Here is a 26750-nt window from a genome sequence, read left to right as displayed (position 1 = left end):
CATACAAACCCAAAGAAGCTAAGTTCGTCAGGGTGGGCGACCTGTGGAACCCAGTGTTCCTCGCAGAAAGTGATTTAACAAAGGTAAGTTCTTACTAAGTGGTCAGAATGGGGCAAACCTAATTTATTAACCTTCTGACGCTTGAACTTATCTGGTTTCTTAGAGGTAGCTGGAGGTTCTTCGTCATCATCAATTTGAAGAATCAGCCTGATAGCCTCCAAGAGGTCAGGAATATCCACTTGTGTCTTAGATTCCCCATCAGAAGCACCTGCATCAGTGTCTGAGGAGTCAGTATATGCGTCATCTTCATCAGATGAAGTATCTGAAACATGTGTGGATTGTGAGGAAGTAATAGCCCGCTTGGATGACCCCTTGGTCTTAGGCGGGCGAGGGTTAGGATTTTGTTTAGCCAAAGACTGATTTAATTGCTGTAACTGAGAGGACAGAGTATCTGCCCATGGTGGATTAACTGCAGGGACAATATGTGGCTGTAATGGCACAGGAGGTCCCAAAGGGGGTGCAAGTCTAGTTACCAGCGTAGTCAGTAAATTAGAAAATGTAGCCCATGGCGGGTCATGATTCGCCCCTGTTGCTGTAGACTGACTGAGGGGTATAAAACCCCCAGTACCTGAACCCTTAGCTGCAATAATCTCCTCAGAGACATCCATGTCAGTAGCATTGCATGATGCAGGATCAGCCATAGAATTATCACCCTATTTAGCTGACATTATATGAAAGTGTAACCGTAGGGTAAAATAGTACAATATAAGCAGACAAAGTTCCTGGCAGAAGTCCCCCTGTATAGTGTGACTGCAAGCAGAGCACACACGGAGGATTTAAGAGGTATATGGTGACTGTATTACACAGAGAAAAATACCACAAGAGTATATCCTGTGAAACACTATATTATATGAGAACCCTGGTGCACTTAGCCCCCTTCAGGGTATAGAATATAGGGATAGCAGTATATGTGAGATACACAGAATGGAAATCACACAGCAGCTACTGGCACACACACACAGGCACATGTACAATGCAGAAATTATCACAAACAACAATAAAACTGCACTGGACTAGTAATACTAAGTAATTGCAATACAAAGTAATGCTATATATGTTTATAGATATAACAAAGCACAGTAAAGACTGGATGTATATCCCAGGGTACTTGTACTAAATAGCCCTGAATGTATGCACTTGTTCTTAAGTAACACTGTCTAAAAGACATGCAGAATACTTAAGTGTCCTGTAAATTCTCAGCGCTGATGATGCAGGCAGCTTTACAGAGGAGACATTGGCCCTCATTCCGAGTTGTTCGCTCGCTAGCTACTTTTAGCAGAAATGCAAACACAAAGCCGCCGCCCTCTGGGAGTGTATCTTAGCATAGCAGAATTGCTAACGAAAGCAATGTCCTTGCAGTTTCTGAGTAGCTCCAGACCTACTCCAAGATTGAGATCACCTCAGTCCGTTTAGTTCCTGGTTTGACTTCACAAACACGCCCAGGGTCCGACCAGCCACTCCTCCATTTCTCCAGCCACTCCTGCGTTTTTACCTGGCACGCCTGCATTTTTTAGCACACTCCCTGAAAACGGCCAGTTTGCGCCCAGAAACACCCACTTCCTGTCAATCAACAGAGCGATTGAAAAGCTTTGTTCGCCTGTGAGTAAAATAGCATAGTTTTGTGTAAATTTGCTTAGCGCGTGCGCCCTGCTGTGCATACGCATGCGCAGAACTGCCGGATTTTAGCCTATTAGCAATTCTGCTAAAATTAGCAGCGAGCGAACAACTTGGAATGAGGGTCATTGCCCAGCAGTCCCAAAGTCAGCTCAGCATGTGTGTAATGGTGCCCAAAGGCTGATAGGGAGTGAGGGAGACAGAGAAATGCAGCTCCAGGGCGGGAACATTAGCAGTAAATGGCGCCTGGGGCTGGGGGAGGGGCTACAGGTCAGAGCCTTATCCCCTTGCTGGACTTCACCACCGGGTACTGCGGGCCTTAGCAAAATGGATTATGAGGTAATCCGACCTGTGCCCTTGCCCTGGTGGTCTAGTGGGGTCCCTGTATGGCCACAGTGTCCACGCCAGCGCACACGGTCTGTCTCCTAAAGACCGTGCCGGATCGTGATTTGCAGCGGGTCCCGCCTGGGGGACCCTCTTACCTCCTCCCTTGATGCTGCCATGCGATCCCGGAGAGCAGCGGCAAGTGTGTGCCCTAGTTGAAACCGGAGCCCTCCGCTGTAAGTACCCGGCAACCAGGGCACGGGAGTATACATTGCCGCCGGGGGAGGTGAGAGAACCGCATCATGATATGTCAGAATGACATATAGCACTTGTAAGTGCCTATGCTGCGGCCCTTGATGTCTTCCGTCTTCTGAAAAGCTCTTTTCAGGGCTGCCCAGCGCAGCCCTCCCTGTTAGCTGCCTGCACTGCAGGCACCAACTTGCAGGCACCAACTTACAAACTGAGCTCCAGTGCCTGGAGGCGGAGATATAGAGGAGGCGGCGCTACGTATCCTGGGAACAGTCAAAGCTTTTAGCCTGTTGGTGCCTCGGATCAAGATCTAACTCTACACCCCGATGTTATCCCTGTGGAACCCCAGTGTACCCCGCTGCAGAAAAATAGTTACTAGGTGGGTCATCGCGCCCTACTGGTGCTCTTCACACTGTCGCAAGGGGCTACGCCCCCTTAACCCCTGCACGTCCTTTGGGCGGGCAGTATTTGTATTATATGGAGTATTACCTTCAAGCACAATGTTGCTAGTGGTTAAATATTTTCCGGCCAAAGAGCGTGCGATGGTCAAGGGGGCGTAGGCCCTTGCGACGGCGTGAACAGCAGACGCAGGGCACGATGAATGATCTAGTGTATTAATAATATGTTATGTGTACATAATTTAGGTATAAAGACAATGGAGCAGATGTATTAACCTGTAGAAGGCATAAGGAAGTGATAAACCAGTGATAAAGCAGTGTTAAGTGCAAGGTGATAATGCACCAGCCAATCAGCTCCTAACTGTTAATTTACATATGGGAGCTGATTGGCTGGTGTGTTTATCACCTTGCATTTATCACTGGTTTATCACTCCCTTATGCCTTCTCCAGGTTAATACATCTGCTCTAATGTTTGGTAAATATCACACATGTGTGTGTTGGGAGATTATTTCTCATATATATATATATATATATCTATATATCTATATATATATATATATATATATATATATATATCACTATACAGCCCCTTCCCCAATCTAACATCACATACACAGTATATGGTATTAGCCTCTCACCAGCTTCATTGTCCCCGCACATTGGGGGTAATTCCAAGTTGATCGCAGCAGGAAATTTTTAGCAGTTGGGCAAAACCATGTGCACTGCAGGGGAGGCAGATATAACATGTGCAGAGAGAGTTAGATTTTGGTGGGTTATTTTGTTTCTGTGCAGGGTAAATACTGGCTGCTTTATTTTTACACTGCAATTTAGATTGCAGATTGAACTCACCACACCCAAATCTATCTCTCTCTGCACATGTTATATCTGCCCCCCCTGAAGTGCATATGGTTTTGCCCAACTGCTAAAAAATTTACTGCTGCGATCAACTTGGAATTACCCCCATTGCACACTACAGACTCTCACTCTGCACCAGAAACAGCAACCACTATGTTCCTTCCTGGCTGCGCAAGGCATGCCTGGAGTTGTAGTCTCTCCACAGTACTGCCGTTACAGTGACGCGCACCCTCCACAGTCTATCCCCGTGCAGGGGGAGGCGGGCCACCTGGGAGATGTAGTCTGCTGCTGCCGCTCCCCTTCATGCTTCCCGGGGAGCAGGCGGCAGTGTCAGGAACTACAACTCCCAGACTCCCCGCGGCCTCTCAGCTGACTGAGAGCTGCATGTTGGTTGTTGAGTGTTAACATGGCAACCGGGAGGCAGCCGACAGCTGCGGCTGGGATGTGAGCGGCGGAGAGACGGATTGCAGCGGAGTGAGCACGGAGGCGGCCATCATCACCCCCCCCCCCCCTTCCCACCTCCAGCAGCGGCACACGGCCTGACTGCTGACAGGGAGCCCAGCGCGGGTGTCCGGGCGTGCACCCAACAGGTAAGATCACTCCCCCTCCCCGATCCCGGAATGACAGATGTTCCTCCGCAGCCGCAGCAGCATGGCGGCCACCTGGGCAGTCGCGTAGCTCAGTGATGCAGTGTATCATCCCGGGGTCACTGCTAATTGTCCCATTACCCCTGTAAGGAAGGGGGGGGGCTGTCTTCAGGGCACTGGCTGCTGCTAGGTGCAGCTCTTACTATTAGTCAGCGTGTGTTTTACCTAGTCTCTCCTATCCAGATCTGTGACTCTGACTCAGAGCTCCTAGCCACGCCCAGCGTTAGCAAATGAGTCATAGGGCGGGATGTGCTAAACGAAAAATGCGGTAAACTCCCTGTTTACCGCATTTTCCGGATGTACTAACCCCCGGCCGGCAGGACAGCGCCGCGGTGGGGCGTACGTCCATAGAAGCCTATGGGCTTCTCTCCGCGGCGCTGTGTGAGGGATCTGATCGGATCCCTCCCAGCATGCCCTGCGCCTGCCCCGCGTCACCCCGAACATGCGCAGACTGACTTCTGGGGCCGAATCCCGGAAGTCAGGCTGCCGCTGCGCATCGCGGAGGACAGCTCTTATCGGAAGAGCTGTCCTCCACAATGCTGATCGCATATGTTAGTACATATGCGATCAGCAACGTAGCGCAGGGCGGCGATGTACATTAGTACATCCCGCCCATAGAGTCACAGATCTGGACAAATATATAGGAGATTTTAGGGGTGCATAACATGCATGTTAGATTATTATTTTTTGTCATTTTAAGACACTTTAAAAAAAAACTTGTCCATACGGCACCCTGATATCGTGTTCCACATCTTTTAACCCATTATTCTGCACTTTATAGAAATTCATCCCAACAATGACATGTAATTATTACCCGATTTGATCTAATTACGAACTTTTAATTGCCTAATAATTAATAATTGGGGGGGGGGGGGGGGTCTGAAGGATTCTGAGCCCAGTCTTGCCATTTTTACCTGATATTTCCGATTTTTACAACTTTGCACCTGCTCTGGGGCTGCGGCAAATGAGCTGCGATAAATCCTATTGAAATGATCACAGATAAAAATCTTGTGGCTATTTGTATAGGAAAAGACTTGCGGGCAGACACAATTTCATGCCAAAAAAAAAAAAAAAGAATTTGGATATGCCCCAAAGCCTGGAGGGTCTGTGCTTAACCTGACCATTACAGCCTTGTACCATTATGGTCTGCAAAGGCATTCATACATAAGCACATTCTCATGCATAGTGGGAGCATCATCCTAAGTGCATGCTGGGTACAGAGGCTGACACAACGGAGATTCGCAACATTGCAGTCCACCAATCTACAGTAAAACGCAATGAATATAAAACTTGGATATTTGTCTCAGAGATAGTCTAGGACTCTAGGTTCTTTCAATGTACAGTAACAGTGATCGCGCTGAGCCAAAAAAAAAGTGGGTCTCATGGACCCCTCACTTTTAGAAACTGGGGTCCTACCTGTCCTTTTCTAGGTCCCATCGGAAAGAAGGTTCTTATTAATCATATTAAATGATTAATATATAAAATCAGAGTTGATTTGGACAGTACAAAAGTGTTGCAAGGGGGAGGATGGAGTGACAATGCTGCTGGGCTGTGTAGTATACAGGACACCCTGTACCAGAGCTGTAACTAGACATTTTGGTGCCCTTCGGGAGAAAGTGAATTGGTACTCCCCTTCTAGATCCAAAAGAGTGGCGTGGCTTCGTGGGGAAGGGGCATGGTCACATAATAGTGCCAATTCACATTACACCACACAGTAGTGCAGCTTATACACACTGTACCAGGTAGAACCTCCTATACACACTGTGCCAGGTAGAGTACGTTATACATATTGCACCAGATAGAGCACGGAATACACTTTACACCAGGCAGAGTACATTATACACATTGCACCAGGTAGAGCACATTATACACATTGCACCAGGTAGAGCAAGTTACAGTCATGTCCATAAATAATTATTTGGGTTTCAAAATTACATTAACTGTTATTTTTATTTTTTTTATTGTATTGAAATGAGCTTTACCTGGTGCAATGTGTATAATGTGCTTTACATGGTGTAATGTGTATAATGGGGGTAAATCTGAGTTGATCGCAGCAGGAACTTTGTTAGCAGTTGGGCAAAACCATGTCCACTGCAGGGGAGGCAGATATAACATGTGCAGGGAGAGTTAGATTTGGGTGTGGTGTGTTCAATCTGCAATCTAAATTGCAGTGTAAAGATAAAGCAGCCAGTATTTACCCTGCACAGAAACAAAATAACCCACCCAAATCTAACTCTCTCTGCACATGTTATATCTGCCTCCCCTGCAGTGCAGTGCACATGGTTTTGCCCAACTGCTAACAAAGTTCCTGCTGCGCTCAACTCAGAATTACCCCCCAATGTGCTTTACCTGGTGCAATGTGTATAATGTTCTTTACCTGGTGCAATATGTATAATGCGCTTTACCTGGTGCAATGTGTATAATGTTCTTTACCTGGTGCAATGTGTATAATGTTCTTTACCTGGTGCAATGTGTATAATGTGCTTTACCTGGTGCAATGTGTCTAATGTGCTCTGCCTGGTGCAATGTGTATAATGTGCTCTGCCTGGTGCAATGTGTATAATGTGTTTTATCTGGTGCAATGTGTATAATGCGCTTTACCTGGTGCAATGTGTGTAATGCGCTTTACCTGGTGCAATGTGTATAATGTGCTCTGCCTGGTGCAATGTGTATACTGTATACACATTGCACCAGGCAGAGCACATTATACACATTGCACCAGGTAAAGCACATTATACACATTGCACCAGGTAAAGTGCATTATAAACATTGCACCAGGTAAAGTGCATTATACACATTGCACCAGGTAAAGCACATTATACACATTGCACCAGGTAAAGTGCATTATACACAGTGCACCAGGTAAAACACATTATACACATTGCAGTATGTATGGGACTGTATTTGTATATACTGCATGTGTGACTGTACTGTATATCATATGTATGTGTTTTGTGTGTGACTATGTATGTAAGTGTATATGTGTGTGCCTATGGGCAGGATCAGATATACTAATGGCAAATGTGGTTTGACCGCATTCCCCATATAAAATTATGAATATATTTATTAGCACTGGTACACATTTCCATTTTCTATTTGCATTCCCCATATACCCTTTATAGACTGTGTTTTCTATAAGGGTATGACTCTGTGGCGTAACGTGAATAAGAGACACTACTGTGTGTTGTAATGTGAGTAATGGACACTACTGTGTGGTGTAATGTGAGACTATGTGGCATAATTTGAATTGGAAGTACTATTGTGCGGCCATGCCCCTTCCCCACAAGGCCACATTCCTTTTGTGACACTGCTCCCTTATTTCAAACGTGTGTGTGTGTGTGTGTGTGTGTGTGTGTGTGTGTGTGTGTGTGTGTGTGTGTGTGTGGCCTGCCCCTGACTTTGCCAGGGGCGCTCGGACCCCTAGATACACCCCTGGCTGAGGCTAGTAGTCTCACATAGATTACAGGCTGCACAGCACATAAACACTGTGCTGAGACTGACACTCCTCTTATCCAATTACAGTCACATGCCCAGTATTCTCAGACCCCCGCCCCCCACCTTGCAACAGAGTTTGCAGGCAGCCCACACCACGTGTCAGCATCATGCACCTGCCCAACACATGTAGCACTAAGCAGCCACCACACTGAACCGCACCACTCTGAGCTGGTAAACAAGCAGCATTTAGTACTGAGTCACAGCCACAGTGACCATTCCCCATAGGAGCCGGTGTACTGACCTTCTATTCCCCATTCCCCCCTGCAGCAAACCCCCAATTGGGAACCCCAGTGGCGTTCACAGCCAGAACAGCCACAATCACGACCCCCCCCCCAGCGGCGTTCACAGGCTACAGGCAGCCACAATCCCCAACCCCCTATCCCCCCCGCGAGGCCCCCCCCAGTGGGAACCCCTAGCGCCGGTCACCACAGGAAAAGAATCACCACAGTAGCAATGGCCACTGCCCCAGCCACCCTCACCCCAGAGACGCCTCATGGGTCCCTGCACTTCTTTAACACACGTCGTGGCCGCAGCTATGTAATCTCTCCCTGCAGCACGCCGCAACCCCACTGTCACACAGACATGTAGTCCCAGGCAGATAGCCGCGTACACTTTACCAGGGAGTTGTGTGATGGCCGGACCCAGCCCATGCAACTCCCCTGACACTCAGCATTGAGCAACTTAGCCCAGCCATTACCAGCTTCACTCACCCACCGTGAGCACTTGCGTGTCGCAGGACAGGCGCTAAAGAGGAGGGGAATGGCTCCACCTCCTGTGTTTATACCATGCAGCCGGGGACCCTCCCACTTTAGAAACTTGAGTCCCAGGGCTTGAAAATCAGGTAAAAAAAATGCGCTATGGCGCGTTTTTGCGATCAATGAGTATGTAGCCCTGGCCAGAGATTGAAATCAGCCATGCAATCAGCCATTACTAATACATTGCAGCACAGCAGCAGGCTAAGGAAGCTCGGTAGTCTTTATAGGTTTTATTTATGTGACAGATTCTTATATGATATTTCTGTGTCTGTACTGTACTGTAATGTATTCTGTGTCACTAGATATCGGATGAGAAAACAGAACTGTCCCAACTGCAAGTATTCCTGGTGTGAGGCACTGAAGGACAATGAAATGAAGCTCAGAAAGGTGGGACCTTTACCACAGTTCTATGACTGTTTAAAGTAGTATGCTACACAGGGCTGAATTAAGACCTTTAGAGCAGGCATTCCCAACCGCGGTCCTCAAGGCACACCAACAGTGCAGGTTTTAGGGATATCCAGGCTTCAGCACAGATGGTTAAATCAAAATAACTGAGGAACTAATTAAGTCACCTGTGTTCAAGCCTGGATATCACTAAAACCAGGACTGTTAGTGTGCCTTGAGGACCGAGGTTGGGAAACACTGCTTTAGAGGCTCCAAGCCAGAGGTTCTCAAAAGCGGTCCTCAAGGCACTCCAACGGCCCAGATTTTAAGTATATCAATGCTTGGCCACAGGTGACATAATTAGTAACTTACCGTAAGTCAATTTGATTTACCATCTGTGCTGAACCATGGCAATATTTAACCGTTGTGGTGCATTGAGGACTGTGTTTGAGAACCTCTGCTTTAAGCACTGAAAAGATTTTCGTGCCACCATATATATCTAATTCATAATATAAACAATAATAAACCATAAAATAATATTTTTTGAAATTAAGCAAAACTTAAGATGGGTACACACTTGTCCAATCCCAAGGAGATCAGACTGTTTATACAATCCTACTGCAGACCTGCTTGCAGATTCTACAGCCAATATTCGCTATGCACTTGTCCAATTTTTCAGCGGGCCAATCTGTGACCAATTCTGCAGAAAAAAATAATTTGTCTGTGGGAGAAGGGGGATGTATTAATGACGTATGTATTTCATTATAATGGTCGAGGGGGGGATGGGGAGAGCATTTAATGTTGTTTATAAAAAAAAAAAGGTGGATCCCCCCCAAAAGACATAACCAGCCCCAGGCTCTTTGAGGCAGTCCTGGTCCAAAGAATACGGGGAACAAAACATGTAGGGGTCCTCGGTATTTAATGAACCAGCACTGCATTCTTGGAGCTGGCCCTGGTTCTAAAAATATGGAGAACAAAATGAGTAGGGGTCCCCCATATTTTCAGAACCAGCACCGGGCTCCACTAGCAGGGGAGTAATGCCACAGCCAGGGGACACACTTGATGGGGTCCCATGGCCGAAGCATCCATCCCCCCTAACTAGTCAGCCCAGGCCGGGGATTCCTGGGAAAGTGGGGACCCCCCCAAAAAGTGGGTCCCCCCTCTCCGGGGCACCCAAGGCCAGGGCTGAAGCCCGGGGTTATCCCCGGCACCCCTGGGCGGTGGGTGCCGAGTTGATAGACCATATATTGTCTTTTACAAGAAAACTACACATCCCAGCAAGCCTAACCCACATGTTTGTACTTGGAGAACCACAAGTACCAGTAGGCGGGGCATTAGAGGCCCGCTGGCACCTATAGTCCCCACGCAAAAGAAATATCACAATAAACACAATACACTGAATGTTTAAATACTTTATTGACCAGCACCTTCACCCGGAGGGCGCCTTTCACCACCTTTTCATGCCCGCTGCCCATCCAGGACTTCCACAGCATCTTCGCCTGGAGGGCGGTGGCCTTTCAGCTCTTTTTCATTGCCACCACTCATCCAGGACTTCCCCAGCGTCTTTGCCTGGTGAGCGGTGGCCTTTCAGCTTTTTTTCATGGACGCCGCTCATCCAGGACTTCCCCAACATCTTCGCCCGGTGGGTGGCGGCCTTTCAGCCCTTCTGCATGGCCGCCACCCACCCAGGACGTCTTCCATCTTCAGGAGCACTTCCTCGCTCCTGCTCTGCCGCTGGACTATCTGACACCCACTGCCTCGCACTAAAATTGGCTGGCACCAGGAGGCGGGGTGACAAAGCCTAATATTTATCCTATTTAAAACACTCTAAAAGGTTAATGAACACAGTACGCAATTGGCGTATGGAATACCGTAAGAGTACGCACGTAGCGTAACAAACGCTTAGCCGTGGACGAGACGCACGAGCGGCACGTTCGCTCACGGCTTAAAGCGTAAAGGCAAGCACGTTATAGGCTGCCGACTAACGTAATGATACGCTATCAGCGTAGCGGACGCTCGAGACCACGAGGAAATCACAAGCGGCGCTGACGCTCACAGAGTTAAACCTTTGTAACAATATCATAAACAATGTACTTATATTGTAAACCTTTGTGCAGTGATAAGGTGTAAATGCAACACAGTGTAACTTTGTTAGTTTAAAAGCTGTATGAGCGACTCTTACGCTCTGAGAACCCTTTAGCAATATAATAAACACTCAAATACCGGTCTAAGGGTCTAACACCTTTTAAGGGTGAGAATGAACGTTCAATCGCAAAAGAATACACAATACAAGTTATACACTACCAAACTAACATAAAATACCTAACCGAGTTACTACACGTTAAAATACAACAAAGACACAAATACATTTAAGGGGGAAGGAGAGAGAGAATGGCTTACAACAAAATAGGAGATAAATATGGTTGCAGAGAACTTACGCACAAGGGGAACAATCGCAAGCGCCTTTCTGGATATCCAGCTCCCGATTATCAGTGATGAGAACCGTTGAGAAGAGTAGAGAGCTGGCCAGAACGGCTTGTCTTTTTATACACTACACACAATACAGTACAATGGTCCCTACATTCTTATTGTTCATTGGACACAGGAATTCGTCTTCGCATTATAACAAAAGGTCATAGGTTGGTTCATACAGGTGGGCTGTGACTATTCCAAACTGCTCAGGTGGGAGGGAAACTGGGTTTCCCGCCGCATGGGTAATAAAGTGCAAATATAGTAAATGTCCATAAACTTCTTATGTCCATAACTATACGCACGAGCGAGTAATCCGCTTCAAACCAACACCGGAATATTGCTAATTATATTCTCTTCCGATGGATACTAAACACCACTGTGTAACCCCTGTCTGACCCTTCGTATCAAACAAAGAGGAATCTCTTTGTCCCCGAACATGCTACATTAACTAAACTTTCAGATTCTATCAAAGGGACCATAATCTACAAAATACATTATATGACTAAAATATGTAACGATCGAGTCGCCCGCTAGACGCACACAAACTCTACCGTAAATGCGCATACTGTGCGCCTGCGAGTGCATGCGACCGCAAGTATACGCACGCACGGGAGGGCTCATGCACGTGCAGCATGAGGTGCACATATGGCAATGTGCAGCGTGATATTTTTCTGACTTTGACAGTCCACCCTTTGGCAGTCACCAATAACTGCCACTTCCTAAAACAGTTCAAAAAGAGAAAAATATATGTCATGTATAATACATTTCTATGATTGGGTAGGGGAGAAGAGAAGAAGGTGGGAAAACGGTATGACCTAGTGAGATAGCAGAAGCATGTGTGTATGAATCCATGTTTGGGGGGTCATGTATCATCGTGCCGTACGTGTTTTAAATCAAGCTTCGAGGTATTGCGAAGTATACATTTGAATTCCTTCTTATCCCGTGGTACGGGTCTGTGGATGGGCTGTCAAACTTTACCGAGCTCTTTTCGGCTTTTGGTTGCAACAAAATGGGGGAGCACATTTTAGTTGATGATACATGAATGGGGGGATATGTGAGTGCTGATATCTGTGCCTATATTCCCTATCGACTATGTGTGTCATTACCTGAAGGTTGTAGAGATGAAGATAAGAAGCAATTATGGTAAATGCAGTCGTAAACTATGTGAGTTTAATATACATTTGTTGATTGAAGTCTTGTCTGGTGTCTTGTCTTGAGGTACATGTTGACTGTAGTCTCTTTGGGCTTTTGCCAAAATGCGAGCAAAAGCTTTCTCAATGTCCATAGGCTTACAAAAGTGTTGGGCTATCGTAAAATTTTAAAATTGCTAGGGATATTGGGGGTCTATGGCATTGTCCATCAATTTTCTGTGTAAAAGGTTGTCAAATTCTTCTTCCAAGCGGATGTCTTTGTACCTTGGAGAAAAACAAAGGAGAAACGGGTGAAAGAAACGGACCGTGGAATCACATTTTCATCACAACATTGTCTCAATGGTTGGGTCGTAAATCAAATCAGTCGTTGTTATTACAGTATCTTCACTTCTTAAACTCATCACTCGGGCGCTACGTTTACACTTTGTTAAACCCCGAACGCATCTAAATATCAGACCGACCAATATGATGACACCCAGAATACACAAAAGAAATTTCCCTACATCCATGATAATTCCTTGAGCCCATTCTCCTAAACCAGAGAACCAATTTCGCGGGTTCAACCATGACACCCAACCGGTCAGCTCATTACCCACAGCAGCGAGGGTGAGATTGTGTCTCCTGCGGAACTCCCACTTTAATTGGAGAATGTCGTCCATCTTTTGGTCTATGACCTCGACCGGGTCCTCGGTGCTATTCGTAATATAAGTGCAGCATTTTACGCCGTACTGCGTTGCCAGTGTGACACAATATCCACCTGTCACTGCCGTGAGATAATTAAGAACCATCCTATGCTGAACCAGTTCTGTTTTATAAGCTTGGAGCTCCCTTCCGGTATACCTGAATGTGTCATCACACATTTCAGTGATATTGTCTAATAAATTTGCAAGCGCAGATATATATTTATAATTTATCACTCCTCTGGCGGTACGAGTGATATCTAACGCGATTAGGAATTGAATCCCGGTGGATTCATGGATCAGGTCAGAGGCCGGATGCTCTGTTCTTTCTATCAGGTGCCGTTTAACGAGGTGCTCGTAATGAGTGTGAGTATAAGGAGCTTGGGCACTGCGGTGAATATCCTTCATTTTAGTGTGGGATACGGTCATTACCTCAGGCAGTACTTTTCCAATATAACATAACCCTTCTGAGTTTGGGGCAAGCCACTTATACGCCTTCCTCCCGCATATAAAGTATGCATCATCGGGGAGAACATATGGGACGGAGTAGGACATTACCATATTACAAATTTTCCATATGAAATCTCCTAACCCTAATTCTCCCATCTGTTTAGTACACGTATCTGTTTGTACGATATGTGCACAGTATCCTGGTGATACTTCTCCAACTCTCATGATCCTACTTCCTAGGGTATACCTATATCGGAAATATTTTCCACTACCGGCTATGTGGCGTATAAGTTCTGTATCTGTAGGCATTCTATCGGCTCTGTATGAAAAGGTCATGGTTTGGTTATTCCATGACACTTCCCAATTTCCCGGCTTTCGGGGATTGGAAATGTTAAAACATACTAGGGATCTATCCACATGATATTGGTGTAGCTTCAAATTAGGAGGACTGGAGATATTAAACCTCCTGTCCACCGGCCTCCCACCACTTAGCTCAAGTACCTCCCCTATAGTTAAAGGGAATGGCACTAATCCTGATTTGCTATGGCCTTGAGGTACTTGAGAGCATACCCAACAATCTGTCTGATTTAACACTTTACCCACTAAGGAGTGATAGTCACTCAATGGATGCCGGTCCATGTGGATATTAAAACTGGACTGACATTTCTTGATGCACCCATCCGCAACTACACTGTCACAGAGTCTACAGATACAGTTCTCTTCAGCTAACAATCCTTCACAATTCCTCCTATTGCCAATGCTATCGGATCGTTTTCTGATACTCGCCTTTGCTTGATGATTATGTTGTTCTTGGAAATCTACGCCTCCAACTTTGTCATCAGAACCCATTCCAGAACCTCTTTCGACCTCCATGGTACTCTCGCCGGAACAGACTGCTCTGGTCAACATCATGGTCAACAGGAAAATCCGGATCACAGTCTCTTGGGGCAAGTCCATCTTATAGGAGGAAATGGAGAAGAATGAGAAGGGGGAAAGAAATAATTGAGGGAGATGGGATGGGAAGTGGAGAAAAACAATAAAAGGGAACAGGGAATCGACAACTGCCTCCGATCTTATTATTCTCAATGCTCAGGTGCCGTCTCAGTCCTCCTGAAACAGACACTCCAGTGATACAACTTCCTCTACCGTCTGTTCTTTATCACGGGACCTCTCTGGATCAGCAACCTTCTTACAATGGGACGAATGAACCCAAGTCTCTCTCTCGGCAACCTTCAATGCTGTTGTGCTAATCAATAAGACTTGGTATGGTCCTTCCCATCTGTCAATAAGGCAACCTGAGCGTAGAAAATTCCGTATCATTACATAATCCCCAGGTTCAATGTCATGACAATTACTATCTGGCAGATCAGGAATCACCAACTTCAAATTATCATTCTGATTCCTTAGCTGTTTACTCATCTTAACCAAATACTTTACAGTCACTTCATTGTTACACTTCAAATCATCCTGAGGGTTAATCATAACATGCGGTTGTCGACTGAACAGAATTTCAAAAGGGGACAGATTAAGAGGGGACCTGTGAGTGGTTCTGATGCTGTATAATACAATGGGCAAAGCTTCTGGCCATGTCAATCCTGTTTCCGCCATAACTTTGCTCAATTTATTTTTAATAGTGCTGTTCACTCTTTCTACTTTCGCACTCGCCTGGGGGCGGTACGGAGTGTGCAGCTTACTATCAATTCCCATCAACTTACACATTCCTTGAAAGACATCACCTGTAAAATGGGTACCCCTATCACTTTCAATTATTCTAGGGATACCGTATCTACACACAAATTCCTGCACAATTTTCTTAGCAGTAAACATAGCGGTGTTTGTGGCCGCAGGAAATGCTTCGACCCAATTTGAAAACACATCTATACAAAATAGTACATACTTCAAATTTCGACAAGGGGGTAATTGTATGAAATCAATTTGTATCACCTGAAAAGGGCCGCCTGTAGGTGGGATATGAGATGGTTCTGTTGGTATTGCCTTTCCGATATTCTTCCTCAAGCAGGTGAGGCATGTCATTGCCCTTTTTCCCGCATGGGAAGAAAATCCTGGGGCGCACCAATATGCTCTTACCAACTTGCACATCCCTTCCTTGCCTAGATGAGTCAGCCCATGTGCTGCTTCCGTTAAGCTTGGAAGGTATGCTCTGGGTGCCACTGGTTTACCCTGCCCATCTGTCCAGAGTCCTGAGGACTCCTGGCCATATCCTTTTGCCCTCCAAACTGCCTTTTCCTGTGTGGAACACAAATTTTGCATTTCACACAATTTCTGTGTGTTGACGGTATTAAATACCATCAGTTGTGTGGTGTCTGTCTGTCTGGGGGTACCAGCTGCTAACTTAGCAGCTTCGTCTGCTCGGCTGTTACCAAGTGATACCGGGTCTTGGTTATGTGTATGTGCTTTACACTTGATAACAGCCACTCTGTCGGGTTCCTGTATCGCTGTTAGAAGCCTTTTGATGTGGGCTGCATGCGCTACCGGTGTACCAGCTGCCGTCATGAAATTTCTGAGGCGCCATAGGGCTCCGAAATCATGGACTACTCCGAATGCGTATCTAGAATCGGTATAGATATTGGCTGATTTGCCCTTAGCCAATTCACATGCTCTGGTTAGGGCAACCAGTTCAGCAACCTGGGCTGAGTGAGGTGGGCCTAGCGGTTCTGCTTCTATGGTGCCTTGGTCATCTACGACTGCGTATCCAGTACACAAGTCTCCCGAGTCCGTCTGTCTGTGACAACTACCGTCAGTGTAGAAAGTAAGATCTACATCTTCCAGTGGGTTGTCACTGATGTCAGGCCTTGCCGTGAAATTTTGGGTCAAATATTCCATACAATCATGCGTGTCATCCCCTGTCTTAAATCCTCCTTCACTATTACTCTCATCCTCCACCCTTTGTGCCTGTCCAGGCACACCTGGGAGATACGTTGCCGGATTTAATGCACTGCATCTCTTTATGGTGATGTTTACGGGGGCCATTAATGCCAATTCCCATCTTGTAAACCGTGCTGATGAGACGTGTCTAGTTTGAGCCGAATTCAGCAAGGCTGACACTGCATGTGGTGTATGGATTGTGAGGTTGTGTCCTAGCACTACATCTTCGCTTTTCGTTACTAGCAATGCTATCGCAGCGACACTTTGCAAGCATGTGGAGAGGGATCGTGCTACCGCATCTAGCTGAGCGCTGTAGTATGCTACCGGCCTGCTGGCATCACCGTGCTTTTGGGTTAGGACCTGTTTCTCGCAAGTGTGACCAACGCTCCACTTATATGAATAATACGGGGGTGGCAGCAGTACGTGTGAGAGGCTAAACCCAAATGCCTCCAATAAATGGCATATATCAAAGAAATTACACAACTGCGCCTGCATGCATATAGGATGAAATGAATCAGTGGTTTGAGAAAGAATGGGGATCACACAGTGGTGTTTGTTAAAAATAAACTGACATTTATTTGTATATATGTTTATAAGAAATAATAAAAAAATTGAAAAAATGAAAATGCAAAAGCCAAAAACACCTTTATGATACAGGCAAAATATGTCAAATATTTATATATTATCAGGTCAGACTAATCTTTCTGCACCTGTGTAATATGAGAAAAACTTAGAAAAAAGAAAAATAAAAACATGAAAAAATTGAAAAAAATGAAAAAATGGGGTTCCAAATGTCTGGTGTGAATAGAGTGTGGCGTCCCACCTCTTTTCCACCGTGTTGTGGCTGGTTAGATATTATACTGCAGATAAGTTGGATTTATCCGGATATTCTGGAATGTTCAAGTTCCAAGTGTAGCACAATGGTTTTATATTTGTAATTCCCAATGGGGGCAAGTTCTTGTTATCAACGGATGTGTCGCTGCGGGGTACCCCAACGTGGGTATGGGTGGGATAAGGTGATCAGGGAAAAAGGTAATGAAATGAGCCCCGGACTCCCCGCTATTTCGCTCCGTTTTACACAGTCGGAGGCGCCTGCACACACAGGCGTCTGCCGACCGTCAGTAACGGAGAGACGCGGTCCTGCCACTGGGGGGAAGGTATCACCGACTTCGGGACCCACAGGGGGACTGTCCGTCGTGAACCCTCCCTCCTGCGGGGTCAGTTACCTTTTTCTCCTGCGCTTGATCCCAACGTATACTGTCACTCTTCTCCTCTTTCTTCCTTTCAGCCTGTGTGTTCGGTGTTCCACTCGTAGGTCTGTCCCCTCTCAGCCGCGCGGCTCCGTTCTTCCTTCAAGGGATTACTTGTCTGTGCGGTTTGTCCCGTCCAGATTTCCTTATAGATCTTGCAGTGTTGCGTAGTAGTATAATATGGAAATAGTGGTATGGTGATCTGCTCCTTCTCCAACGCGTATCGACCCGTCTGGGTCTTCCTCAGGGAGTCCGTGTCTGCCATCTTTTTTGAGGGCTTTTTATGCCCATACTTCGTTGTGACGTCATAATGGGAGTATCCATGTTATCTCTGTTGTGCTGGATACAATTGTAACTTTGAAAGTGTGGCATATCTAAACATAATCACATCTGACTGATTATGGATACTATATGGCTGTGTGTAAAAAATGTGTATAATGGAAACATCACCTGTCTGATCCTATATTATTGATGATATGTAGAGAAAAATAATAACAAAATAAATAAATAGATAAATAATTAAAATAATAATAAATGAAATTAGAATTAAAGTGGGAGGAGTTAGATGAAGTAAACTTTAAATGAGAAGTAGAAAGCTCTACTTTTTTTTGATATTATGTTACAGAAATAATAATATATACTGGATGTTTTGTACTTAAAAGGACAAGAATTTTTTCTATATATAGCTTGGTTATAGTTTTGCGTTGGTGTGTAATACCAATATGACGTCACAACGAAGTATGGGCATAAAAAGCCCTCAAAAAAGATGGCAGACACGGACTCCCTGAGGAAGACCCAGACGGGTCGATACGCGTTGGAGAAGGAGCAGATCACCATACCACTATTTCCATATTATACTACTACGCAACACTGCAAGATCTATAAGGAAATCTGGACGGGACAAACCGCACAGACAAGTAATCCCTTGAAGGAAGAACGGAGCCGCGCGGCTGAGAGGGGACAGACCTACGAGTGGAACACCGAACACACAGGCTGAAAGGAAGAAAGAGGAGAAGAGTGACAGTATACGTTGGGATCAAGCGCAGGAGAAAAAGGTAACTGACCCCGCAGGAGGGAGGGTTCACGACGGACAGTCCCCCTGTGGGTCCCGAAGTCGGTGATACCTTCCCCCCAGTGGCAGGACCGCGTCTCTCCGTTACTGACGGTCGGCAGACGCCTGTGTGTGCAGGCGCCTCCGACTGTCTAAAACGGAGCGAAATAGCGGGGAGTCCGGGGCTCATTTCATTACCTTTTTCCCTGATCACCTTATCCCACCCATACCCACGTTGGGGTACCCCGCAGCGACACATCCGTTGATAACAAGAACTTGCCCCCATTGGGAATTACAAATATAAAACCATTGTGCTACACTTGGAACTTGAACATTCCAGAATATCCGGATAAATCCAACTTATCTGCAGTATAATATCTAACCAGCCACAACACGGTGGAAAAGAGGTGGGACGCCACACTCTATTCACACCAGACATTTGGAACCCCATTTTTTCATTTTTTTCAATTTTTTCATGTTTTTATTTTTCTTTTTTCTAAGTTTTTCTCATATTACACAGGTGCAGAAAGATTAGTCTGACCTGATAATATATAAATATTTGACATATTTTGCCTGTATCATAAAGGTGTTTTTGGCTTTTGCATTTTCATTTTTTCAATTTTTTTATTATTTCTTATAAACATATATACAAATAAATGTCAGTTTATTTTTAACAAACACCACTGTGTGATCCCCATTCTTTCTCAAACCACTGATTCATTTCATCCTATATGCATGCAGGCGCAGTTGTGTAATTTCTTTGATTTTGGGTTAGGACGCCTGCCGTGCAACCAGCACTTTCTGTTCCGTACAGCTCAAAGGGTTTCCCATAGTCAGGCATACCTAATGCCGGTGCCTGTGTTAGGCACTGTTTAAGTCTCTCAAATGCCATCTCGGATTTGTCTGTATGCGAGATCCGATCAGGTTTGTTTGATGAGACCATCTCCTGCAAAGGTAATGCTAGAATGGAAAAACCTGGGATCCAGTTACGGCAATACCCACACATTCCTAAAAACGTTCTGATCTGTTGCTGAGTTTGTGGCAGAGAGATGTCTCGAATTGCTTGAATTCTATCAGCGGTCAGGTGTCTCAGTCCTTGTGTCAGACAGTGTCCCAAATATTTTACTTTAGTCTGGCATAATTGCAACTTGTCTTTGAAAACCTTGTGTCCTGTGTCTGAAAGATGAAACAGGAGCTGTTTCGTATCTTTCAGGGACGCTTCCAGTGAATCTGAACATAGTAGTAAATCATCCACATATTGTATCAATATTGATCCACTCTCTGGTTGGAAAGACTGTAAACAATCATGCAAAGCCTGTGAAAATATACTTGGACTGTCTATGAAACCTTGTGGTAATCGAGTCCATGTGTATTGGACTCCTCTGTATGTGAATGCAAACAAATATTGGCTGTCAGGGTGCAGAGGTACCGAGAAGAAGGCGGAGCAGAGGTCAATAACAGTGAAAAATTTCGCAGTGGGAGGGATTTGCATAAGGATGACAGCTGGATTTGGCACTGCGGGGAACTGACTCTCAACTATTTTGTTAATCCCCCTTAGATCCTGCACTAGCCTGTAACCCCTCCCCCCACTCTTTTTCACAGGGAAGATGGGACTATTGGCAGTGCTGGATGTTCTTACCAGAATGCCCTGTTGTAGCAAGCGCTCTATTACGGGGTATACTCCTAACTCCACCTCTGGCTTCAGAGGGTATTGTGGGATTTTTGGAGCTATCCTACCATCTTTTACTTGTACAACGACTGGAGCTACGTTTGCCATTAATCCAGTGTCTTGTCCATCTTTAGTCCAAAGTGACTCTGGTATTTGGGATGTCATTTCTTCTACCTGGGATGAACTCCTATTTATCATAACGGTATGTGACATTAATTTTGATGGGGAGTCTAGCATGTCTCGTACTTCCTGAGCGTGATTCTCAGGTATGTCTAAGAATACACCTTCAGGAGTACAATATATGATGCACCCCATTTTACACAATAAATCTCTTCCCAGGATATTAGTCGGTGCTGATGCAGCCAGCAAAAAGGAATGCTTGGTATGCAAAGGCCCTATTGTAATCTCTGCTGGTTTACTAACAGGGTAGTGCTGTACTACTCCCGTTACTCCCATGGCTGGAATTGTCTTACCAGTGGTTCTCATGCCCACTGTCGAATTTATCACTGATTTGGCCGCCCCCGTATCTACAAGGAAATTTAATGATTTACCAGCTACATCAATTGTGACCTCCGGTTCACTTCCAAGACTTGCAATCAATTTCACTGGCTGCAGATTACAGGTGTGGCCACACCCCTATTGGGTATGGTGACCTCCCTGAATCGCGCTGGCAGCAATTACTTGTGGTGGGGGTAGATGTGAACTATCAGAGATTTGCCAGTCTCTTCTTGGGGGATACCTTTTTGTTTCCCCTGCATGTGGCTCATAGCTCCACCTCTGCGGTCCTTGATCCCAATGTCTCGTATCAGGTCGTTGTCTAGGGGATTGATATGAATTTTGCCTTTGTTTTGTTTTACAATCACGTGACATGTGTCCCTCTCTGTGATAACTATAACATTTTATACCTCTTGACTTACCCACAGGGGTCACAGTTCTGGGCTGAGGTGGTGGCCCAGTAGTAAGAGCCTGTATGCTTACAGCCATTAATTTATCACTCTGTGACTCCCTGTGTCTGATGATATTCCGATCATGCCCAGCAGCAGCCTCTCCCAATGCATCCACCGACATACCTCTCCAATCAGGCCTAGTGGTTTGTATTCTATTCCTTAAAACCTCTTTTAGACCGTCCATTAATACTGAAACAGCTACTTCCCTGTGGTGTACATTAGTTTTAATGTCTTCTATACCAGTGTACCTAGCCATATCCTGCAGAGCCCGGTGAAAATACTCTGGTGTGGATTCACCTTCTTTTTGTTTTATTGTAAAGATTTTATTCCACTTTACTACTGCAGGAAAATATACCCCTAACTGTAAGTTGATTCTCTTTACATTATCCTGATTATACTCGTCTGTTAGTGGTACTTCCTCATCTAACTTGCAATCAGCGATAAACTTTAACGGATCAACACTGGGGGGTAAACATGCCCTCAAAACTGTCCTCCAATCTTTGTTATTTGGCTCTGCAGAATTTCCTAGCTCCCTAATATACTTTTGACATGCAACTAAGTCTTTCCTAGGATCAGGGAATTCAGACATCATTGATCTTAATTCTGCTCGGGAAAAGGGACAGTGCATGGTGATGTTCCTGACAGGAGTTGCTCCTGAAGTGTCAGTTTTCCCATTTGGCACTGCTATTACCCTAACAGGATTAAGTCCAACAACATCATTCTGAGTAGATTCTACAACATGTGGTGAAATGGTTTCAGCATAGTGTATGGTGCCGTACTTACCAGTCGATACGACCTCACCTGTCCCTCCGCTAGGGGACTTTGATACTAATCTTACGGGTTGGGTCGTGCCCACTGCTGTTTCTGATATGGTGGCTGCTAGGGAGAGTGCTGATATTGTTGTGGGCTCATCCTCTTGGTCACAATCCTGGGGAAAGTTCAAAACAGGGTACAACTTGCACGGATTAGTGTTAGCATTGATTACTTTAGTTACATTATCTTTAACTTCTATACATTTAACATGACCCTGAGTGCCATTCTCTGCAACCAATTTCTCTCCAGGTATGTATGGTGGTGGGGGTGCAGTGGCTATCAGTTTCCTGATAGGGTTAGATCCAGTGGCTTGCGCCAACCCCCTTTGTATTTCACCTTCCTGTTGCCACAATGTTAAATAATCATAATGTCTAATACGCCTTTTTGAAGATTTAATCAGGCAAACTCTTCTCCTTAAATTCTGTAATACTTCTGGGTTAAAACTACCTACCCGGCGAAACTTTTCCCCGTCATGCACAGTCATCCTTTCCCATTCATTGCACAACATTTCTGTGTGATGACCATATTTCTCACACATGATATACCTTGCCGACCCGATTGGTCGGTTTACCAAATCAACCTGAACCTCGGTTGATCGCCCCTTACCTGAACAACTGGCCCCCATCTCTGCAGGTGCTGCTTTCACTACCTCTGACTTCAAATCAGGGTCTTCGGCAACCCTTACAAAAACCAAGATGTCCGGGGTAAGGCTGCGGTGGGGGTTTTGCAACGAGGTCCGCCCACTTAACTCCGCCCAGGCTGGCCAATACGGCGACCAAAGTTCCCAGAGGTTCCATACCCAACCTAGGGCACCTAAGTACGTCTACTTGCTCGGGCGTGTGGGAGTGTCTTACCCTCCCCAGCAAGTATTAGTCGCTGGAATGTCCCTTAGTGATCAGGCTACTTCCCTTAAAATAAAAAAAATTACACAAATCACGTTAACAATGTGCAAGTAGCGTTCTTTTGAATTCAAGACACGCTAATGCACACAATCACATGCGGTACAATCGTATCTGCACACAAGCAACTAATCTTATGTGCGGAACGATCAACGGAATTGAAAATTTCTGCTGCAAATTCCTTCAGCGATGAGCTTCTTTGGCCTATATGGGTCTCGCACCAACCCTCTTCGGTTGTGCTCTCTACTTCTAGTCTGCTGTACCTGAACCTCCTGTTATGTGACCTCCTGGTCTGTGACCTCCTGGTCTGTTATGTACAGCAGACTCTACTGCTCATTAATATGTCGAGACTAACAAGGGACGCCTCCCAAGCCACCCCACGATATCACTCTCGCTGGTGTACCTCTTTCTACTGGCCTATGGTTCCCACTTCCGTAATAAAAGAGAAATCTTATATACTGTATACACACTCTTACATTCGAACACTCTTATTTCTGTACAGAATTCCTTTCATTCAGTAATAGTCTAACCCAGAAGAATTGCAACAAAGAAAGTCTTTTTTTTTTCTTTTAACTTTAAACTTTTGGATTTGAGATAGATTTGTGTTATTTTCGCGTTACTTCCTTATCGCCTATTAAAACAATACTATCGTGCGGTTTGTATTATGTGGGCATATCCGTACGCTCCGTTGCGTGATATACGCTCCGTGCGTCGACCCTTGCGTTGCGTACGCCCTGCCCTTGTAAGGACACGTGTACGCAGACCAAGTACGTCCACAGTAACACACTACACGTTTATCAATGTGAATGATCTTTAACAGTAATCATTCACTGAACACTGTCACAACTGAGGGCCTGAGCTGACGGGAGGCAGCCTCAGTTGTAGGGGCTGAGATGTACCGGAACCTGGGAGGTTGTATCAGACCCCTGGACATGTAAGTAACATGAATAATAACTGCCCGAAGGCGTGACCACGACAACTTGGATAAAAGTCAATGATGTTTATTATGACAACTCCGCAACACAGCAGCAGTAAAAGAAAACATAAAAGTCAGCAAAGAATAAATACAGTTCCTGGGTACTACAGGGTGGCAGGAGCCACAGGGCACTGGTAGTGTGAGATAGTTCTTATAATCTTCTAGATGAAAAGTCCTTACCAGGCCCGACTGTAGCAATGGAGATAACCCAGGATTGTACCAGCTGGTGTTCCAGGAAAAGCTGGGTTGCTGAAGATAAAACGGCTGCTGTGGATACTGGCTGGAACCAGACTGTTGTTAGCACGGAGTGGATACTGGCTGGAACCAGTTAAATAATAAATGAAGCTTGAGAGCGATGCAATATGAATGAAATGTAGAACTTGGGAGCGGAGAAATAATAATACCGGTGGAGAGTGGTAAAGTGTAGAAAGGACACCGGCCCTTTAAGAGAAGCTGTACTCTGCTGGAAGCTGGGCTGGAAGCAGGTAATGTTGTAGCTGGAAACAGATGAATCCACAATGGATCGGAGAGTCAGGCTACACCGCAGGTGGAATGCTGGTGCGGGTCTCTATGGTGGAAGTCTTGAGACAGGAGCTGGAACCTGGAAGACAATCACAGGAGAGAGACAAACAGGAACTAGGTTTGACAACCAAAGCACTGACGCCTTCCTTGCTCAGGCACAGTGTATTTATACCTGCAGCAAGGAAGGGATTGGCTAGGCAATTATGCAGATTAACAATACTGACAACAGATTGGAGGAAATGATCAGCTGACAGAATCCAAGATGGCTGCGCCCATGCAGACACTTGGAGGGAAGTTTGGTTTGTAATCCATGTGGTAATGAAAACAGTAATGGCGGCGCCGGCCACTGGAGACAGGAGACGCCAGGCTGACAAGTGCACATCCAACCACGCGGACACAGCGGAGGCCGCGGCTGACGTAATCGCCACTCTGACACTCTGCATGCAGAAGCTCAGGGACGGCGGCGGAGGCCGCGGGAGACGCCATGCCAGATGTAATATGGCGTTACTGTGACAGCGTCCCAGAGTGACAGGAGAGGATACAGGAATGTACACATCAGGATAACAGATGGGATCCGGTCCTGGAGCGCTGAGCCAGCCTTAGGAGGCATCTGATGGGTAAGAAATGGCGTCCAGATACCCGGATCGTGACAGCACCCCCCCTTTAGGAGTGGCCCCAGGACACTTCTTTGGCTTTTGAGGAAACTTGGAATGGAATCTCCGGACCAAGGCAGGAGCATGGACATCAGAAGCATTGGTCCATGAACGTTCCTCAGGACCATAACCCTTCCAGTCAATAAGATATTGTAGTTGACCGTAACGGTGACGTGAGTCCAGGATCTTGGCCACTTCATACTCAACGCCTCGTTGAGTTTGGACTTTCGGAGTTGGAGGAAGTGAGGAATGAAACCGATTCAAGATCAGCGGTTTCAACAGGGAAACATGGAATGTCCTGGGTATTTTTAAGAAGGGAGGTAACTGGAGTCTGTAAGCAACAGGATTGATGACTTGTTCAATCTTGAAAGGACCGATATAGCGAGGTGCAAACTTCATACTGGGAACTCTTAACCTCAAATTCTTCGTGGATAACCATACCCGATCACCCACCTTGAGAGCAGGAACTGCTCGACGCTTCTTATCCGCAAACTTCTTGTACCTGAACGATGCCTTGAGCAGAGCTGATCGTACGCTCTTCCAGATATTGGCAAACTGATGCAAGGTGATATCCACTGCGGGAACAGAAGTTGCTGGAAGCGGTTGGAACTCAGGGACTTTAGGGTGGAATCCAAAGTTAGTGAAGAATGGTGTTGAAGCAGATGAAGAATGATACTGGTTGTTATGACAGAACTCGGCCCAGGGAAGTAATTGAACCCAGTCATCTTGAGAGGAGGACACATAGATGCTGAGGAAGGCCTCCAAGTCCTGATTCACCCTCTCGGTTTGACCATTGGTCTGAGGATGGTAAGCCGTGGAAAACTTTAGCTTGACTTGAAGGACTTGACATAAACTTCGCCAGAATTTGGCTGTGAATTGAACTCCTCGATCTGAGATAATTTCTTCAGGAAGACCGTGGAGTCGGAAGATCTCTTGTATGAATACTTGAGCCAACTTGGAAGCTGACGGAAGACCGGTGAGAGGAATGAAGTGTGCCATCTTGGTGAACCGGTCAACTACCACCCAGATGGTATTGAACTTGTTGCACATGGGTAAATCTGTAATAAAATCCATTGACAAATGGGTCCAAGGTCGACGGGGAACAGATAGTGGAACCAGTTGCCCCGCAGGCGACTGGCGGGATATCTTATGTTGAGCACACTTTGGGCAAGATGCAATAAACTCCAAGACGTCCTTTTTCAGAGTTGGCCACCAATAGGACCTAGAGATAAACTCCAGGGTTTTTTGGATACCTGTATGTCTGGCAAAACGGGAAGCATGGGCCCAATGCATGAGCTTCTTCCTTAGCATCGGTTTCACAAAACTTTTCCCTGATGGGGGCGTAGAGTCCATCCCTACCGTGAAGAATGCCAACGGATTTATAATAGGATGCTTGTCTGAAGACTCTGACTCATTTTCTTGCTCCCATGAGCGGGATAGGGCATCGGCCTTGCGATTCTGAGAGCCCGGACAGAACTGGAGTTTAAAGTCGAACCTGGAAAAGAAAAGTGCCCATCTGGCCTGACGAGGGTTGAGACATTGTGCGCCTT

General features: G+C 45.9%; 1 protein-coding gene across 1 annotated transcript in view; it reads left to right on the top strand.

Moving 5' to 3' along the window:
• The window catches only part of NOX5 (NADPH oxidase 5), a 96086-nt gene that overhangs the window by 44809 nt on the left and 24527 nt on the right, over positions 1 to 26750 (top strand). The window contains exon 13 of the mRNA XM_063930389.1: positions 8700 to 8784. Within this exon, the coding sequence (XP_063786459.1) occupies positions 8700 to 8784 (85 nt within the window). The remainder of the gene's footprint in view (positions 1 to 8699; positions 8785 to 26750) is intronic.

Source organism: Pseudophryne corroboree, chromosome 6 (genome assembly GCF_028390025.1).
Source record: "Pseudophryne corroboree isolate aPseCor3 chromosome 6, aPseCor3.hap2, whole genome shotgun sequence".
Classification (NCBI taxonomy): Eukaryota; Metazoa; Chordata; class Amphibia; order Anura; family Myobatrachidae; genus Pseudophryne; species Pseudophryne corroboree.
The sequence above is the reverse complement of the archived record's forward strand: the minus strand, read 5'-3'. Positions and strand labels throughout refer to the sequence as shown.